The sequence below is a fragment of the Microcebus murinus genome, chromosome 3, assembly GCF_040939455.1.
Source record: "Microcebus murinus isolate Inina chromosome 3, M.murinus_Inina_mat1.0, whole genome shotgun sequence".
NCBI lineage: Eukaryota > Metazoa > Chordata > Mammalia > Primates > Cheirogaleidae > Microcebus > Microcebus murinus.
In genome coordinates, this window is record NC_134106.1 from 56,614,579 (window position 1) to 56,635,671 (window position 21,093).

At 33.6% G+C, this 21,093-nt stretch overlaps 1 protein-coding gene across 1 annotated transcript in view; it reads left to right on the plus strand.

Moving 5' to 3' along the window:
• Nucleotides 1-21,093, plus strand: part of APLF (aprataxin and PNKP like factor) — an 89,405-nt gene that overhangs the window by 7,845 nt on the left and 60,467 nt on the right. Inside the window, exons 2-5 of the mRNA XM_012750158.3 lie at nt 8,921-8,992; nt 14,828-15,000; nt 18,315-18,462; nt 18,738-18,870. Of these exons, the coding sequence (XP_012605612.3) occupies nt 8,921-8,992; nt 14,828-15,000; nt 18,315-18,462; nt 18,738-18,870 (526 nt within the window). The remainder of the gene's footprint in view (nt 1-8,920; nt 8,993-14,827; nt 15,001-18,314; nt 18,463-18,737; nt 18,871-21,093) is intronic.

The window sequence follows — 21,093 nt, forward strand, 5'->3', positions numbered from 1 at the left end:
TCCAATTTACTACTTAACCTTAATATGCTATCTTCTTACATGCTTCCATACTTTTGTACAAGCTCCTTTCTCTCGTAATTTGATTCTGTAGATAGTGTCTGGGTATCCGTATTTTTAAAGCTCTGAAAATGATTCTGTTGCAAAACCAGAATTAAAAACCTCTTCTAGACACACTAACTAGAATGCTTGATGCAGAATAGTTCTTTAAGAAATGTCTGGTGAACTGAACTAAGAAAAGTAACTATTCAGAAACATTAATTTTACAAAGTCCCAACTGGGGCTTTAAACCCACTTTTGTCTCCCTAAGCTCTGCTTATGTCTTTACTCACTGTGTTACCTCTATCCTAATGTATTAATGATGAGGATTATGTTCTTACACTGTACAACATTCACTATGCAAGCAGCATTGCAGGATCAACAGGTTGAGTGAATTGAAATTCCAGTGGCATTAAGCCAGCACAGTTCTATCACATTGGCTAACAGTTCAGCAGCCTTGAATTAGGAGGTTAGGAGGTGTTGAATTTTTCTTTTTAAAATCTAAATGATCCACATTTCATCAGTATTGTGGATTAAATAGGTGTTTATAAGGTAGACTAACAACCTAACTACTGTTTATACCATTATTCTTATGGTAAAATATATTCAAAAGTCCAAAGAACATTTCATATCCAGTATAGCCTTTTAAAGAGAGTTTTTGTTTGTTTGTTTGTTTGGTTTTTTTTGTAAACTGGAGTCTGTGTGGAGAGCCTCTGGCCAAAATCAAGTCCATTTCTTTAAACTTGCCCCATCTTAACATCAGAAGTTGGACTTTGGTACATTGCAAGTACAATAATGCTAAACATCTTATATCAACTAACTTTTATTCTATTGAAGAACAAGACCAGATTTGCATCAAATATTATGACTGGCTCTCAGTGTTGATGGCTTAACTCTGGAGCGTGTGCTGGACCTGCCACTGAGAAGCTATCTTGATAAAAAAGTTTTATGATTTGTAGACTTTTTTACAATAACAAATCTGGATTCAGTTTGGGTCTTAATTTTAGATTTTATTTACTTGCCCCCTCACACAAAAATATGAAGAAAGAATCTTACAAAATTATGCCTAAAATAGATCCCCATGCTTCCCCTTTAAGTTTATGTATTTCCCCATAATAGTGGATCAAATCTCATACTAGATGATTTTTTGTTTTTCTCTACCATGAAAATTTAAATTTGTCTATTTTTTTATTTGTCTGTTAATAGAACAAACTAGATAATCTTGGAAAAAAGCACTGTAAATTATAAAGCTGGAAGCATGCACATACACACAGTGGGTTGGCTGGCTTGGGGACTGGCTTGCTGAGGGTGGGTCTGCTGGGCTGTTTCTCAGACGTAGGGAACAAGTGTATGCTGGTTTGGTGGCTTGGGGTCTGGCTTGTGGGGCATAGAGCCGTTAGCCTGTTTCTCTGGCTGGGGGTGCACACATGTGGTGGTTTGGAAGTTTGAGGGATGTGTCCAACAGGGATGGGTCTACCAGACTGTTTCTTCAGCTGAGGGTGCAGACACACAATGGTTAGGCCAGTTTGGGAGCAGGTCCACTGGGATGTTTTTCTGGCTGGGAGTATGATGCAGCAGTTTGGCTAGCTTGGGAGTGGGCTCACCAGGGTCAGGGCTGCTGGGCTATTTTTCCAGCTGGGGGCACAGGCATGTGGCAGTTTGGCTTCCCATTTATGTAGAACCAGAGTCATAGCTGTCTCTGGGCCCAGGCTGTCTGAGCAGCTAGAGTCATGGTGTTACAGTCCCCCATGTGGTCTTGGTAGAATGATGGCAAAACCTCAAGGCTGGAGAGGCACAGTGGTTACTGGTCTCCAGAGCAGGGTGTACTCCAACAGTGACTCTGGCTTCAAGATGGCACTGTGCTGCTGCAGCTTGGGTCATGGTGGGGACAGGAGTGTACAATGTGTGCTCCTACTCTGGAGACATATAGTTGCATGAATTCCAGGCAGCTCCCAACTGAGCTTAAGGTTTGTGAGGACTGTGGGTTTCTCTTGCAATAAGGACTGCAGATGTCTGCAGTGGCAATGGCAGCCAGTGAAGGCCTTCTGCTTACTCTTGCCCCATAAGGACAAGTCCCTTTTGGTTCCCAGTTGATCCTGGCAGGGGAGATAGGGCTGCAGGGTGCCTCACTCCTCTCTGTGCTGACCCCCTAGGCCTGTTTTTCCCAGGGATCTTGCTTCTCCCTTGCTGCACTCCAGCACTCTCCTTCAGACACTCTAGGTGAATTTTAGTTTATTTATTGTTTTGGTCCATTTTTTTTGGAGTGGACAAACACCAGGCGCCGCTAGTCAGCCATTATCCTGATGTCACTCTTACAAGATAATTTTTATAAAATTAAATTATGAAGTATTGTACAAGATAACTTTTATCTTAGCCCTTCATGTGTAATGTAGTTTAAACTGGAAAAACAAACAAATCTAGTCTATTCTGTTCTCATATTTACAGGAACCAGGTTAAATGGGAACATTGAATTAATGAGATATACCTGTCCGTGAAATTCAGAAATTTCTCTAGAAAAACATTTTAAGAAAAATTAACTGGTGTTGCTTTTCCAGTAAATATTATATATAGGTAAAAATGAAATGAAAAGCACCATTATAGTCTACCTATTCAAGATCCAGTAGCTTTTCTGCTTTTATTCTATTGAGGTTTATTAATTTATTTTAATTTTTAGAATTTTGAGAATAGTAGTCAAACAAATAGGTCAGAGATCTTGATTCAAATATAAGCATTCCTGCTGGTAGCATAAGAAAACATTTTTGTTGGCCTTCAATAAATGCCAAAAATAAATATTTGGTGACAGACAAATTACAAACAATTCTTTTTTGTTTTCATGTTTTTATCATTTCCTCTGGCACAACCTTCATATCTTAAAAATAGAGAAAGGACTTGTATGTACAGTATAATGGATGTAGCCTTCAATTCAAAACCAGAAAATCAACAATAAGGGATCCACATGGTATCAATACAAAAGTGATATAAGATAGAGAGCCCTGTCCCCATTCAAGAGACAATATGAAGAATTCAATTAAAAGGATTTTTTTCTATAGTATCTGAAAAAAATGATCATTTTGGCTGTTGCTAACAAAGGGTAGGAGTGAGTTCAGCATTACACTTCAGCCTGTGTATTGAGAGTTTCTTTTCTAAACTCCTACCAAATGCTGTACAATTCTTTTAATGAGATATACGTGTTCTTATTCTTTATAAAAGTTCTTGTACTTGAAAGCTCAATTTAGTTAGCTTTTCTGTCTAGTATTCCTTCTCTGATGGCTGAGTATAAGTGAATTTGTTATTAGATGTCCAGTGTCAATATAATCGCTGTTAGAGTAACATGTATTAATCATAATTGCTTTTGGCTGCAAATAACAGAAACTCAACAAACAGCAGTTTATTTAACTAAGATATTGATTTTTCTTCTTTAATGTATATGTGTATATGCGTGTGTGTGTGTGTGTATTTCTTCTGAACACATTTGAAAGTATACTGCATGCATTATGGCACTTCATCACTGTATACATCAACATGTGTCACCTAAGAACAAGGACATTTCTATGTAACTATATTCTGCTATTACACTCTAGAAATTTGTAACTCCAATAAATTTTAATATTCCATATTCAGTAAACCATGTTTTCCAATAATATCCTTTTAGCATTTTTTATCTCAGAAACCAGTTAAATATTATCTCCCTTTATCCAGAATGGTTCTCCTGCCTTCTTCCATCTTTCATGACATTAATGCTTTTGTGAGTCCAGGCCAGTCGTTTCATAGAGGGTCCCACAATTTTGATTTGTCTGGTTGTTTGCACTTAATCTGATTCAAGTTTAACATTTTTGGCAAGGATATTATGCAGGTGATGTGAGCTCAGGACACCACATCAAGGCACACATCTATCAGTTTCTCTTGTTTTTGGCGATGTGGTTAAGTGTGATCACTTAGGTTAGGTGGTGGTTGCCAGATTTCCCAGGTAAGATACCATTTCCTTTGTAAGGAAGCTGTGGAGTTTCACTCTGAGACTTCATGAATATTTTTTTCCCAACAAGACTTCTCCTGAAAGTTAACATCCTTTGATCCTTACTAAGTTATTTATTACATTGGTAGTTACAAAATAGTGATTTTATGGTTCTATCATTTTTTCTAGTTTAGCTAGCATTCTTTTGTAAAGAAAAGTGTTTTTTTCTCAGCCTGACCCCCTTTCTTGAGTTCACTATAAACTCATGGATTATTTTAGTATTCAGTGTGCTGTATTCTGTTGTCATTATTTATTTTGATTCCCAAATTATTCCAAATGTGGTCAGTGAGAGTTTTTTTCATACTGGTGCTGTCTCTGTCCTTCTGACACATGCCTATCAGTTTTTGAGCACTTCCTTGTTTTCTGGCATGACAAGATGTCCTAGGTCCACATTATATTTTTTTCTGCTCTAGACCTGGAATTAGCTATTTCTCAAAAGAGCACTGGTTTCTTCTAGTGTGAAATGATATTTAGAAGCCAAGATCTGTGCTACTGGATTTATTTCTTTTCCAAGTGTATTCTCTTTCAAAAGTGATGCCTTTTCTGAGCTTGCTATACCTGATTCCAGATATTTTTAAGCGTCTTCTATTAGATTAGCTGGGCCTCTGAAATGCTGGATCTGGGATGTGTTTTCAGTATTTTCTACTCAAGGTATGACTTACTTTTTCTGGGAATGGTATCATCTGCTTCTGCATCCTTATAACCCCATTCCTTCTTTTCTTTTCCTCTCAGTTGCCACCTGATTTTTTTTTTTTTTTTTCTGTTCCAGCATAGGTTCTGGGGCTTGATCTTCTAGATTTAATGTTTCTTTCCCCTCTTACATGTAAATTAAAGTTTTTAGTAATCTCTTTTTCCTGGTTGTGCTTTAGAAGTGGGATATGGGTAGTTTTATTAATATTTGCTGTGTTTGTTGATTTTTTAACTTATTTTGAAGAATGTGTGGTGTGATTAGAATTTAGGTGGGTATAATTATTCTACCGGAACTGGAATTCCTCAATTTTTTTGAGGAATTTTTTGTGAGGAATTTTTCTTGAGCTATTTTTTGTGGTTTTATAAGATGTGAAATATCCTTTTTGAACTCTTGGCCTCAAGCAATCTTCTCGCCTCCACCTCCCAAAGTGCTAGGATTATAGGCATTAGCCACAGTGCCTGGCCTGACTTTCAATTGAAGTTTTAATTTAAATTTGGTGACTCTTGGTAATCAGTAAGTAAACTTGGGTCAGCCTTTAGTATATATTTTTTTTTTTTTTTGAGACAGAGTCACGCTTTGTTGCCCAGGCTAGAGTGAGTGCCGTGGCGTCAGCCTGGCTCACAGCAACCTCAATCTCCGGGGCTCAGCGATCCTTCTGCCTCAGCCTCCCGAGTAGCTGGGACTATAGGCATGCGCCACCATGCCCGGCTAATTTTTTTTTTTGTATATATATTTTTAGTTGGTCAATTAATTTATTTCTATTTTTGGTAGAGACGGGGTCTTGCTCAGGCTGGTTTCGAACTCCTGACCTTGAGCAATCCGCCCGCCTCGGCCTCCCAAAGTGCTAGGATTACAGGCGTGAGCCACCGCGCCCTGCAGCCTTTAGTATATTTTGAAGTATGTTATGCTGTTTATCTCTACTTTAAATGTCCTCTAGCCAGTGTACTCTTTTTGAGTCCTTGGGTTTTTTTGCTTTTTGATAGCCTTTCTCTTTAAACTTGCAGACCAACATCATTCATTTTTTCCGATTGTGAATGTGCTGCCTTCTAAACCCTATCCACCTTTTTATCTGCTGTGAATAGAGAATTAGGAATTTAGATGACATATCTTGTTAGAATTGAGTATGACATTAGAATAAATAGGACCAAATGAAAGCCTGAGGGCCTCTTGGAGCTTTATTTAGGGCTTGAATCTTCTCAGAATGTCTATTTGATTATTTATCATTTCTGTCTTATTCCCAGTTCTTTACTGTATTCTAATTTAGGTAGTTAAACTGGGTAAATAACCCTAAAAATGAGATTTTACTTTACGTTTTATGTAATAATATTGAGGGAGGCAGCATAGTGTTAAGAGTAGAGGTGGCTCTGGAATCAGATTCTTTGTGTCCAAATGCTGGCCCTGTTATTTACTGGCTTTATAACTGTAAGTAGTTGCTTAATCTCTCTGCACTTCCATTTTCTCACTTATAAAATTCAGATAATAATATCTTCTCCACAGGTTTTGTGGAGGCTATAAAAGGTAATAAATGACAAGTATAGAACAGTGCCTTGGTCATGATAAATAATCACTATTACATTTGACGTATTAATTTAATAAGAATGTATTAAATGTTCACTCTGCACAAGGGGGCAGTGATAGGCTGTTAAATAAAGGAGGTCTTCAGATCTTTAGAATAATCTATATGTTACCTGTTTCTCACCCCTCTTTCATACCCTATCCCCAAAGTAAAATATTTTAATTATAATTTATTAAGATTTTAAGATTCCCATTGAAAAAGTATAAATCGTTATCATGCAGCTTGTTCTATTTAGAGGTTTGGTTTAAAGGGACCTTATAACTAAATGTCTGAATGATATTAATTTCAAAGTTGCTTTAAAGGACTTTTTTTTTGTATTCTATGGAGATGTGCAATTTACAATGAAAGTACACTGTCATGGAATCATATGTCCACTAGGGGTCACATTATACTTTTGTATTACTTGGACAATCTTTGTACTCTTCAGTGAAACCTATTCCAAAGAAAGATTAGAGATAGGAAAAGTTCATTATTGCTTCCTGCAAAAATATAATTTAAAAAAGGAAAGAAAGAAACCTAAAATGGACTGTTATAGTAGCTATTATACATCATGGTTTTATATTTGACAGCTTATTACTCTGTTAGAAAACTGGTTTGTATTACTGACATAACAATGAGATTTTGATATGCAAGTTAGAAATAGGAACTTCTTACTCCCAGCCACAGAATAATTTGAACTTCTTGAATTTTTTTTGAATGATTATAAGTAGGTGTAGTCATGCATGAATGTTTTTCTCATGTGTGTTATCTATTTTTATTAATAAGAGTGGATTTGGAGTACTGCCTACCTGAAGAATGACTTACTCAAGTGTCTTGTCTGTTTTGTGTTGCTATAAAGGAATAACTGAGACTGGGTAATTTATACAGAAAAAAAAAGGTTTATTTGGCTCACAATTCTGCTGGCTAGAAGATTGGGCATCTGGTGAAAGTCTCAGGCTGCAGCAAAGGAGAGCTTCAGGGATCACACGGAGAGAGGGAGAGAGGGAGACTCTGTTTAACAACCACCTCTGGTGGGACTAATGAGAGTGAGAACTCACTCACCCCACATACTCAGGGAAGGCATGATTAATCTATTCATGAGGGATCTACCCCCATTACCCAAATGCCTCCCATTAGGCCCAGTCTCCAGCATAGGGGAACAAATTTCAACAAGAGATTTGGGGGATAAACATCCAAACTATATAGCACCAAGTCACTTGAATTCTCTGGACTTTCTATTTTTAAATATGTAAAATGTGAATAATAGCTATGACAGAGTTATGATGAGTCTTAACATTTAAATGAAAGTTCTATGCAAATGACAAAATGAGTTATCAGATAACTGCTATTGTTAAGGTACATTCTGGGAAAGGTAAAGGAATGTTTAAATTTCTACCCTTTTTCTGATAGAAAAGATTATTAGTTTATATTTACTTCTCTGAATTAGCCATTGTATTTTATAGTAGAATTATATAGATAGTGTGTATATATATAGTAGTATATAGTATAGTATAATATATAGTATAGTATTATTGAAATAATAGGTGTATTTTAAATTAACTATCTTTAAGATATTTTATTTTAGAAAATGTTCTAAAAATTAACTTTAGTTTGTGAAAAATTCATTTATGTGATACTCATTCTGCTGCTTGATGTTACTATTTGTATATAGTTACAGCCCTAAGTGCATAACTGCTGTCTGATTAAAAAATGAGCACTGATTCCTGGCAGTTTCACATTTTTGCAGAACTAATGGGTTTAATTGAATTTATGTGTTATCATGGTCTGCTTTTCCTGATAATTTTAGTCCTGATGTAGATAATGACAGAATTCAAATGCTGGATACCAAGGTAACCAAGAGATGGGTCAGGTAATTATGGTTAAGTGAAGTTGGTGCTTAACATGCTTTCATTATGTATAAGCTGCAAATAAAAAAGATAATCTTAGCTATTGTGTTTACAGCAAAAAGAGGAAGGGTTGATTAGCATTTTCAGCATTTAAAGTACAAACAATTTTTGAACTTTGGAATGCAGCAAAGATTGTGAGCATAGATAGAACACCATTGGCTTAAAACAGGAAGCAAATATTAAAAAATAGATGCTAACTTCTTCACTGTAAATATTTGGCTTTCACTATTCCGCTTCCTGCCTTCCTGATCTCTTAACTGCTATTGATGGCCTCAGAGCATAAATTTGCAGTTCTGCCTCCTTTTAGGACCTTTATCATTATAACATACTATATATTTCTTGTATTTGAAATGTTTCATAATAAGTACTTATGATATAGATATTCTCTCATTTTTTAATTTTATTGGTAAAAGTCTCCAGTAGATGTCTGTCATGAATGGAAACTATGATGTAAGGTTTTGGGATCTATGAGATCCCAAGCTTGAGTCTTGGCTCTGTCATTTACTCTTCCATGACTTTGGGCAGTCTCTGAATCTCTGAGTTTCATTATCTGTTAAAGGAAGGCAATTATTTCAATATATAGTTGTTGAATGAATGATACATTTAATAAGTAGCCTGCTGATTTCAGAAACATTGCTAAGGGCTTTGTTTGTTTGCTTGTTTTGTTGTTTTTAAGGAGGTGGTTATGCTTGAAATTTTAATTTTTTTTTCCTCTGTAGATAACAGACAAAAGAGTATCCAGAAGACATGCCATTCTTGAGGTGGTGAGTGGTCAGCTTCGAATCAAACCGGTAAATATGTTATTAATGATTTATTTTAACTTTATATATCTCACCCTTTGAGTTCCTGATTGGAGTTGCTTATTTTCTCAGGTTATGGAAATAGGGAATTAATGTCAGAGTATATCCTTCGTTGCCAGAAGATAATTAGGAGGTAAAGATCTAAACTATTAAAACTGCATCTTCTCATAGGACAATGCTACATTTACACGTTAGAATTTTTTTTTTTTAAAGATAGGGTCTCACTCTGTTGACTAGGCTGAAGTGCAGTGGTACAATAATAGCATACTCAAAAACTCCTTGGCTCAAGCCAAGCAATTCTCCTATTTCAGCCTCCTGAGTACCTGGGACTATAGGCGCGTGTGCCACCACACTCGCCTAATTTTTAAAAAATTTTTGTAGAGATGGGGTCTTGCTATTTTGCCATGGCCGGTCTTGAGCTCCTGACCTCAAGTGATCCTCCCACCTTGCTTGGGATCCTGTAATTCCAAAGTGTTGAGATTATAGGTGTGAGGCACCATGCTTGGCCATTAGTTGTAATTTTTTGTGTTTTTTTTTTAACTTTTAAAAATTTTATTAATTCATTTAAAATAACAAATAATACATTTTATGAAAATACTATAATTTATAAACTTTTAAAATGTGGCAAGAACATAGTTTTACATTTTTCACATTTCTCTTTAACATGTGATTTAGAAGACATCTAGATTCTTGGATTCTTGTATCTGTTTCTACTTTCTTTTTTTTTTTTATTTCAGGAAATTATGACAGTACAAACATTTTGGTTACATTTTATATCTTTGCCTCTCCCTAGCAAGGGTTAGAGGCATGCTCTTCTCCTCTAAACAGTGATCTAGCACTGCTTATATTATCCTGGATTGAATTTGAGCCCATTATCCGAAGTGAGGTGACACAAGATCGGAAGAATGGGCTCCACATGTACTCACCATCAAATTGGTTCTGACTGATTAACACTATGGTGCTCACATGGTGGTAATGTTCTCTGGGGATTAGGAAGTTGGGGAGGTAATAACTGAGGGACACGGTGAGCATTAATTGGAATTTTAATGAAAGGTGACTACCAGTTCATGTATATATTATGATTTTGTTTATAACTGGATATTCCAAATAAGATCCCATAAGAAAGCCCATAATTATGTAATGGTTGGTTGGTTGAGGTGGGATAAGTAGAACACAGTTGCTGAGATGTTATAGGGTTGTGTTTTCACAAGTTTATATACCTCTGTATGTAGAGTTGAATATTTCTAAAATTCAGACCATGTTCAACTACAGGATTTTAAAAATAATTTTAATTTGAAGATTTGTGTTGAGGGCTAGGCCTTTTGAATTGTGTCCTTTATAGTTTACTGATGCAGAATTACTGATGATTTTCAGGGACAGCTAGTTTCCAGGAATATAATATGTAATTATTCCCTTTCATTTGCAGAATCTATTATATAGGAGAATGAAATGTGTGTGAGAGGCTCCATTTATTTTGGACTAGATGGTGTGGTGGTAAACTTATTATTACGGAATTAAATTCATTAATTTATAACATTTTTAAATTGATTTATATTTTCATCTTTCATGTACAGCTGCCTGTCATAATCTTTCCTTTACACACAGAGTACTTCCTTTTATTACCCTATGTTAAATTGTTCCCAAATTTGAAAAACATCTTTTTAATTGTACTGGGAAATTTTTTGACTAAGCTGACTTCACCCTACTTTAACCTCGAATAAATAATTTTTAAAAAGGTTTGTGTCTCATTCTTATTCTGCATTGTCTTAGTGTTAATATCTGCAGTCAGTACTCCTGTGGGAGTCCTTGTATTTACCATTAAGTTATTCATCTCTGGATCTTCTCCAACTTTCTTATTCTTCTTAGATGAGACTTACTGCATCATAAACTTGAGTAGAGGAACTCTGACAAATCTTTGTATCTCTAGTATTTAGCATGGTGCCTAGCAGATAGTAAATAATTAATATTTGTTGAATGCATGAGTGTATGTTGTGGTGAGCACTATATGTGGCCTTTCTAGGACTGGAGACATCACAGATTTTCACAAAAGTATGTTATTTTCTAGTACCAAATTTCTAACACCCTTTTAATGAACTACCATGGCCTAAAATAAAGAAGGTTTTTGCTGTTGTTACCAAACACATTAAGGGAAAGAATACAAGGATCTCTAAATTCTTATCTAACTTTTCTGATAAGAACATATTATTATTAATAGTTTAGATTTACTTTTTGCAAAATAGGAATTATGGCTATTAATACACCTGCTTCCTCAAGTGAAAGATCCATGACTTAACACAGACTTTCTGTAAGATTTAGATTCACTCCTCTTTAACTCATGTTAATGAAAAGAGGAACTCATAGTTAGTACTTATTTTTTGATAGGTATATCTATCATTTAACTAGTCTTTGATGATTGAATTTCTAGTTTTATTTTATTTTTTTACACCAGAGCAGAGAATTTCAGCTCCTGGAGTAGCTTTATAGACATTTGTGGATTTGTATTGTTAATATTCAAATCATGCTGATAACTATGCAGATATCACAGAAAATAATTAATAATACTTTTTACTCCATTTATAAAGGCAAGTTGATTCATTCCTATAACTCCTATTGTTTTTGCAGCTTTGCTTTTGCTCCAAGTGATACCTGAAAAATTTATAGTAGCAGAATATTTGTAAATAGTGAAACAATCCATTTTAAGAACTCAGCACATTTATTTGTGAACAGGTTAATTAACTGAGTTGTGAACAACTGAACAAATATCAGGTTTTCTCTTCACACACTTTATTTACTCAATGCTAAGAAGAAGGCCTTATAAAAAATTCACATGCCATTAAATTTTTATATATAAAAAATAAGTCATTAGGAAAACATCAAATTCACTAATGCATGAATATTTTAAACTTATTTGTATTTTTTCTGAGTGTTAATCAAGGATATTTACATTTAAAAACTAGAGTGTTTTCCAAATTGGCTTACTAAAGGTGCTTAGTTGGAGTTGCGTATATCCTTGGATGAAAAGTATTTAGATAGATTTTGTACTTCTGTGGCTATTGAGAAGTGTACTAATAATATAAAATAAGTATGCCTAAACTAAAGGTGATTTTGTTAGTGAAAAATGTTCTCTTTGAGTTAAACTTTATCCAGTATTTACTGGGCCAAATTTCTATGTGGGATTTTAATATAAATGAATATAGCAAATGTTTTGTTATGACGTTCCTTTCTGTATGCGCTATACTCCAAATTATGTTTAGGTGATTAAATGCTTTTTTCTTTCCTTTAATTTGGAAATCAAACTTACCACCAAATAAAAAGATAGCTTTGACAATGATAGTTGTATGCAATTAGGGCAATTACTAATTTGTACTTTTGAATTGCACGAATTTCTGCCTTTTTTCCCTCTAATATTTCTCCTTTAAAAAATGCTCTAACTCTCCAGCAGTTCTCGGAAATAGTGCACGAGGAGATAATGTCAGCTCATGAGGAGATGATGTTAGCTTTTTTTATGTGTCATTTAAACTTAATCTACAGTCTGGTATCAGCAGGGAGAAAAGGCATTATAACGGCGAACTGATGATGTTCTCTGTAAATGACTGTACCGGTGATTGGTTATATCCTCAGGGTGGATTCATAGATGTTGGTGCTTTTATTTCATTTTAATAAAATCTTATTCAGTTTGGTTCTTGGATGATTGGGGCAGTAGCTCTATAGTATATATAAATTGCAGATTTTTTTGTTTGGTATTGATCCTCAAAATATATGTCTTTGGGTTCATTGTGTTTTTTCTTTTGCACAGAATTCTTGAGTTGCTATTGTTTTTATTCACATGAAATTATGAATGCACTTAGAAAATATCTGGAAAATAGTATAATAGCCTTTAACCTTTCCTCAACTCATTTTTTTTTAAACAAGCTTTCCAAATTTAAAAAAACACTGAAAATAAAGGTACCTTTTTTTTGGGTACACATCAATCTTGCTTTAATATTTAATGATAACTCTAAGAGAAAGCTATAGAAAATTGATTTGTATTTTAGTTCCATTTCAGGAATAATGCATCCTTTGCACCACTTCTAAAGCTATAGCCCAATCTAAGTTTGCATTTATAATCCCAAGGATATGTTAAAAGGCACACATCAATAATATGTCTGTCATATAGGTAGCTTATATTGTTTAAATTACTGTGGGTTTGGGTTTCCCATTATTTTATCTGTCCTCGTCTACTTTTACAATCAAAGTTAAACTTGTCTCATTGAAGGAATTGGGGATCTTTCTATCTTTTTCTGGTCACAAGAGAGTTTGAATATTTAGAAAGATCTTTAAATCCATTTAGGTCTGGTTTTGGAAAGGGTTGGAAAGATTTTGAATTATTGATTGCATTTTTGAAATATAGGTCCAATTCGATCTCCTTTTATAATTAAATACTTTCAAATAAGCCACATATACATACACATAACCGTAATTTTTTTAAAAAAATCAGTTTGGTGCTGTTAATTGTCCATTCTGGCCATATTTACGAATGTATTGGTATAAAGTATTCACAGTATTCTATTATTTTTCAAATGTTTTTATGTAGTTATGTCATTGTTTTCATTCCAGATTTTTTTATGTGTATGTCTCCTCCCTTTTTGCTAGACTTTTGTCTACTTTATAACTTTTTAAAAACTATCTTTTGGGCTTCTATACATGTAGCATTTTAGTTGGAGTATATGTAGTTTGACATAGATTTTTTAACTTATTCAATGAATAGTATATATTTAGGTTTAAGTTGAAGGATCAAACATTAGATTTTCTTAGCATGTAATTTTTTCTTTTAGTTCTGGGATCTCCCTTATGAACAGTTTTAGGAAATGGGAAAGATGATCATGGACCAGAGTTATCGTTTCCCTTTCTTTGTGGCTGGATTTGCTAACTGCCCAATATTCAACCACCTATAATTTAAATACTAAGTGATTTCAGCTGGGAAAAAATACTCTTCTTTCCTATATGTCTTAGTTGGTTTTGTGCTGTTGTAACAGAATACCTGAAATTGGGTAATTTATAATTAACAGACATTTATTTGGCTAACAGTTCCGGAAGCTGTGAAGTCTAAGATCAGTGAGCCATATCTGGTAAGGGCCTTCCTGCTGCATCATAACATGGCAGAAGCCATCACAGGGTGAGAGGGCATATGCAAGAGAGTGCACAAGAGATGGCTGAAATTGCATTTATAACAAACCCATTCTTGAGATAACAAATCCGCTCCCTAGATAATGAAACTACTTTTATAATAGCATTAATCTATTTATGAGAACAAATCCCTTATGGCCCAATCACCTCTTCTATGTGCTACCTACCTCTCAACACCATTGAATTGGGGATTAAGTTTCCAACACATGAACTTTTGAGGGACACATTCAAACCATAGCTCCATAGTGTCTTATTTTTTAATTGTAGTAAGAAATTATTAGGAGAAAATAAGTGGCAAAGAAGCTAGTCATTATTGGGGAGTTAGTGCATTTTGGATATAAAAGTTGAGGGATTCAGTTTTTCTATACTGAGAATTATTTTTAATGTTTCTTTTTCTAATATCCAGTTGTTTCTATTAAGCAAAATGTAAGAAATCTTTTAACCAGTTAATTGATAACTTTGTTTTTTTCTTTGATTCCTGAAGAAATAGGAGTGTATTACAACTTTTTTCCTCTTTTATATATAAAAAATAATTATGGTACTTATATAGGTTCTGGATTTATTAAACTTAGATTGTTTTGATACCCAAATTCATATTTAGTTGTATATTATCATAATTTTGAGTTACAACATTACTGTCTTATATTGTTTATTTAATAGATACACACCAATCCATGTTTTTATCAGTCTTCTGAGAAGAGCCAGCTCTTACCATTGAAGACAAATCTATGGCGCTGGTTGAATCCTGGAGATAGTTTTTCTTTGTTAGTTGACAAATATATTTTCCGTGTTTTGTCTACGCACTCTGAAATGGAAATGGAATGTACCTTGAGGTAAGATTGATGAAATGAGAGTAAGTGATGATATTTATAATCTAATTCCTCAGCCATCACAAATGCATGTGTGTGTGTTTTTCTAGAAAATATTTGACTTTGAAAACTTATTATTCCTCCATTGTGATTGGTCCCATATGTGGTGTCTTTTACCGTTTTATTTGAAATGTTTTTCCCATCTAACAGTAACCAAGATAGTTAATTTGAAATTGAGTATATTTTCTTTGTTTTTTTTTACCTTTTTAAATTTGATTAAAGTATTAACTTCTGACTTAAAATACATTTATATAACTCCTCTTTCTTATAAAAATAGCAGAAAATATAGAATAGGGAAACTGAGGAAATGAGGTATTAGAATAAACATACTAATATCTGAGGTATGGTTCAAATTCATACAGTAGTTTTTGAGTTAGTCATTAGAATGTTATTTGGCTTCATTTCAGCTTTTAAGTTATAGAATGGGTAAACTAGACCTGTGGGAGTAGACAGACACAACCATACAGACTTATTTCCAGGATATCTAACGAATTATTATAACTCAACATTGTGAAGGCAAACAACTCAATTTAAAAATGCATGGCTGATTTGAATTTCAAAGAAGGTGACAAATGAGCATAAGAACACAAAAAGTTGTTCTACATCATTAGTAAGAAAAAAATGCAAATCAAAATTATATATCTACTAGGATGGCCATAATCAGAAGATAATAGCAAGTGTTGGTGAGAATGTGGAGAAACTGGAATTCTTTGTATATTGTGGTAGGGTTGTAAAATGATACAATCACCTTGGAACATATTCTGGCAGTTCCTTAAAATTATAATTACTGTATGGCCCAGCAATTCCATTCCTAGGTTTCTACCCAAAAGAATTAAAAACATACATCCACATAAAAACTTGTACATGGATGTTCACAGTAGCATTATTCATAATAGCCCAAAAGTGGAAACAACCCAGATGTCCATCAACAGTTGCATGGCTAAACAAATGCGGTGTATTCATACGGAATATTATTCAGCCATAAAAAGAATGAAATACTGATATATGCTACAACATGGATGAGTCTTTAAACATGCTACGTGAATGAACCCAGATGTAAAAGGCCACATATTGTATGATTTCATTTATATAAAATATCTAGAAAATATAAATCTTTAGATACAGAAGGTAGGGTAGTGCTTGCCAGGGACTGGAGGAAGAGGGAATGAGAAGGGACTGCTAATGTATATGGGATTGCTATTTGAGGTGCTAAATATGGTCTAAAATTAGATATTAGTGGTAGTTGCATAATTCTGTTAATATGCTAAAAATCACTATAGTACACTTGTACAGGATGAATTTTATGGTTATGTGAATTAGTTTTTAATGAAGCTATTATAAAAAATAATAACTATTATACTATATTTAGATAAATTTTCAAGTTTTAATATTTTTATTTAACAAATTCTGGTAATAATATATTATGAATCCTATGATAGTTGATTATACAGAAGTATTTGAATGTAAAATAAAAACATATCTTTATCACAGTGACAGTATATTTGATATTTAAATAATAGAATAATTTATACTTTGATTTCTTTTGAACTAAACATTAAATAGAATTTTATTCTGAGATTGATTAAAAAAATCATTGTTATATTTAGTTTTGGTAAATATTATTAAAAATTAAATACCTATGGATTATAGAATATATATGTATTAGTCTCAAACTTATGCCAGAATAGAAGATAAACTAGACATGGAATCGACAAAATTGCTTAATTCCTAATACTATAAATTGTGAAAAGTTAGTGCAGTACTCTTGAATGTTTCTTAGTATTTTTCAAACTCAATATTAAGAAAATTTGAGGAAAAAATTATAATTTGGAAGTACACCCTTATCTTATGAGTCAGATGGATCTGAGTATTGTAGTGGAATGAACTTTCTTAGATAGGACAATTAGATGTTTTCAAGTCTATATCCCCAGTGCCTGGCACAGTACCTGACACATGGTAAGGCATTGTGTTTAAAAGGTGTTTAAAAAATATTTATTGAATGAACAAAGAATGTGGTGCTACATAGAAATTCAGTTTAAGTAAGTTTTTCTCTTTTGGCTGCTTCCTGCCATTGAAATTCAAGTCTGCCTTTGAAGAGATTATTGAAATACTAAAACAAACAAATAAAACAAGCCATTATTTAGACTTTTCTCAACCAGACACATTTCTAAAATACTATGTCTTTAGTTTTATAAAATTCATCTTTAAGGAAGAACAATTTACACACAGTATAATTCATCCCTTTTAGATGTACGATTCAATGCAGGTTGACACGTTTTAAGTGCCACTACAATGATACATAGAACATTTCCATTTCCCCAAAATGTTCCCTTATGCCTCTTCGTAGAAAATCCCTTCACTCTACCCCGAGTCCCTGGCAACCACTCATCTGATTTCTGTCCCTGGAGCTTTACCCTTTTGGATGTCATGTAAATGGAATCGTACAATATGCCCTTTGCGTCTGGCTTCTTTCACTTAGCTAAATGCCTTTGAGATTCATCTGTGTTGTTGCACACATATCAGTAGTTCATTCCTTTTTATTTTGAGGAGTATTTCATCTACATTTTCAGATTTTCAGAAAGATAAATGTGTTGGATCCTCTCTATTCATACATAAGTAATAATGACCCAACAACTTTGGATGATCTTACTGCACATTGCAGAGAGTATGAGGTAATTGGTTCTGCTAGTATGTTCCACATGTGACCATGGATGTTCCTGTTCCAGAACATTTAGCTTGCAGTTGTACTATAAGTGTGGGATCTTTCATAGGTGGCTCTGCTGGCCAGAACTCTGGTAGCAGCTATGTATAAACTTAAATTCAGAATTTTCTCAGGATGGATTTTATTTTTTCCTCCAAGAGCCTAATTAGCTTAGCTGATGCTTTTGCAGTTTACATTATCTCTTAGGATGTTGGATTGTGATCTAAATTTTCATGGACTATCTGACCAAATATTAAATAAGTAAATAGCTTTTAAGCCTTGAGAGAGATGGCTGCCACACAGCTCATAAATAATTGTGGTTTCCAAGCCCATGATTTAGAGAGATTAGTATATTTTATGGCAATATCATAGGTAGAAGATGAAGAACATATTCTAGTCTATATATTTTATTCTAGTATACTGTAATCTGCTTTTTTGTTTCTGCTAAGTCTGAGAAAAGGAGCACAACTAATCAGTCAAGTGGGCTCAGAAGAATCACATTTATAGTGACATGGTTGGCAGCAGAAGCATGTTAAATTTAAGTGATTAGAAAACAAATTTCTATTTTATTTTATAGAAACAGTCAAATGCTTGATGAAGATGACATACTTAAGGAAACACCAAACTCCCCTGTGATTAATTTACCTGATGAGACAACTGGTGCCTCACAGCTGGAAAGAAGCACAGAAATAACTGAGACCCAGACTACTACCACAGAGAGTGTGGTGAGAAATTTAGGGTTTCATCCATTTATAGCATGTTCTCTAAGTTATTTCAAGAGGAGAAATGACAATATTGCTAGCATTGATCTGCTTTGCTGTTTTTAAGTTAAGCTCTGGAGAATATCACACTAGTCCAACACTTCCACTAATAGAGATAATGAATCTCTACAGTTGCAGATGGATATTTTAATGGTAGTTTTCTGTAAAGTAAATAATTTTACAAATTCATTAAGGATGCATAATTCTTTTTGGTAATTAATATATAGATGCCTTTTTAGTCTTTTCTAGGTGAATGTAGAGACTTCAGTAAGCAGCAGACAGATCTTTCCCAGAGGAAAAGAATCCTTCCAGCTTGGATGTTAGCAGAAAATTTAAGTGATCAGAACCTTTCAGCTCCAGTCATCAGTGGAGGTAGGTTTTTGTTTCTGCTAATGTTGACTTTAAAGAAAACATTCAACAAAATTTGAAAGTTTTTCTAAACAAACAGTATAATCTATATTTATAGAATAGTGGTTGTGTAAGGGCATAGCTTAGCCTAAAATTTTTTTAGGTATGTACATGAAGTCTAATTTAAAATATAAGATATTATTTTATACTGTTTATCAAATACCACCCTAATAATTTTTTTTCATTTGACAAGTGCTATTATGTGCTAGACATACATTAATATAGATTTTCGAACAAACCTGTTGGCATTGTGTCTAAGATAAAAGGCTGGCACAATAAGAGTGTTGAAATTAATTTAATTAAATAAAAGAGTGTCAGATGCAAAATGTTATGTGCTTGGGGATTCAAAGAAGATGTGACCTGTATCCTGATGCAGCTCATTGTCATGGTAGATATCACAATGATTTAGGTCTTGTTTCAAGATTTTTTAAATCTTATTTAAGCAACTTACTTATTGGGAAATAACAAACCTACTCAGTTTAATTAAAGGGGGATTTGTAAGGTTAGTCAGGGTGACTCTCCAAATCCAAGTATAGGACGTATAATCAGGTCTCATGGGAGACAGATGATAAGGCTGTGCCTCCCTTCTTCTCTTTGCTGCAAGGGATGGTCATTTCTATTCACCTGTTACTTTGCATTTGGGTTTGTCTTGCCTAATTTCCGACATTGGCCAAATTCTCTTCTCCTTAAGCCTTCACTGTTTGTCAATTACTGGAATACTTTGTCTATATAATCCAAATTCTAGATAAAAGAATCTGGCATACTTTTCAAGGGCAATATATGTTACCTTAACAATATTTGTACCCCCATAATATGATGAAATAAAAAGAAAAAAAAAAGAATCTGGCCCACTTTGAATCACATCGCTGAGGTCCAGATTTTCTGGGAGAGTATGGACAGGAAATGATGGGCATCTATAACATACATGTACATATATTAATATAAAAGTTGGTCTGATACCTATATAAATAGTTTAAAATCTTATCAGTTCTGCCATGTCGTATTACTTTTTTGAATGTACTAGTAATAGGTCCTAGTACATTCAATAGAGATACAGTGTTAAAAATGGAACAAATAGAACTTTGGTACTAAAGTGCTTTTTACAGGTTTTTCTGCATAATACTATAAAAACTGACTAGGAAAATAGGAAACCTTCCCAAATCTGAACATTGTCTTTTTAATTTTATTTATGAAAAGTTTCAAAAATAAAAGGAACAGTACATATAATGAACTCCCATGTACCCATTACACAGATTCAACCATTAATAATATTCTGCCATTCTTGTTTATTTATTACTTATTACAGAAGACACTCTTTTGTGTCTGCATCCTTTTTCTTAGCAAAATGTCTGAGATTCATTTACGTTTTTGTATATATTAGTATTTTAATATTTTTTTATTGCTGGAGAGTATTCTGTTATTTGAATATATCAGTTTGTTTATCCATTATTCTGACATTTGGGTTGCTTCCAGTTTTTGGCTGTTGTAAAAAAAGCTGCAATGAACATTCTTATGCAATTACATATGTTGACATATGCTTTCATTTCTCTGGAATGAACATCAAACAGTGGAACTATTGAGTCAATGAGTAGATGTATTTTAACTTTATAAAATGCTGCCAAATCATTTTCCAAAGTGGTTGGACTATTTATATAGGCTCTAGAAATAATATGAGAGTTCCAGTTACTCTGCATCTTCACCAATATGTTTTATTGCAGTCTTTTTAAGTTTCAGCTATTCTTGTGGTGTGCAGTGGTACCTTACTGTGTATTTACATAAGCTTTCTAAGTGTACAACTCTGCATTTATTTATTTTCATATTGATGTTGTATATTATTATTTTGTTAAATGGGTGTATTAGTTCTGGTAGCTTTTTTATAGATACTTTGGGATTTTCTATGTAGACAATATTGTCTGTGAATAGAGTTTTACTTCTTCCTTCCTAACATGTATGCCTTTTGTTTCCTTTCTCTTCTTTCTTTCTTTTTGTCCCCTCTTAATTGCATTGTCCAGGAAATCCAATATAATGTTGAAAAGTATTGGTGGTAGTCAACATGTTTGTCTTAATTCTGATATTCAGAGAAAAGTAGCATTTTTTAAATTAAATTTCATATCACTTGTAATTTTTTTATAGATTCCCTTTTTCAGATTAAAGAAGTTCCTTTCTATTTCTAATTTTCTCAGATAA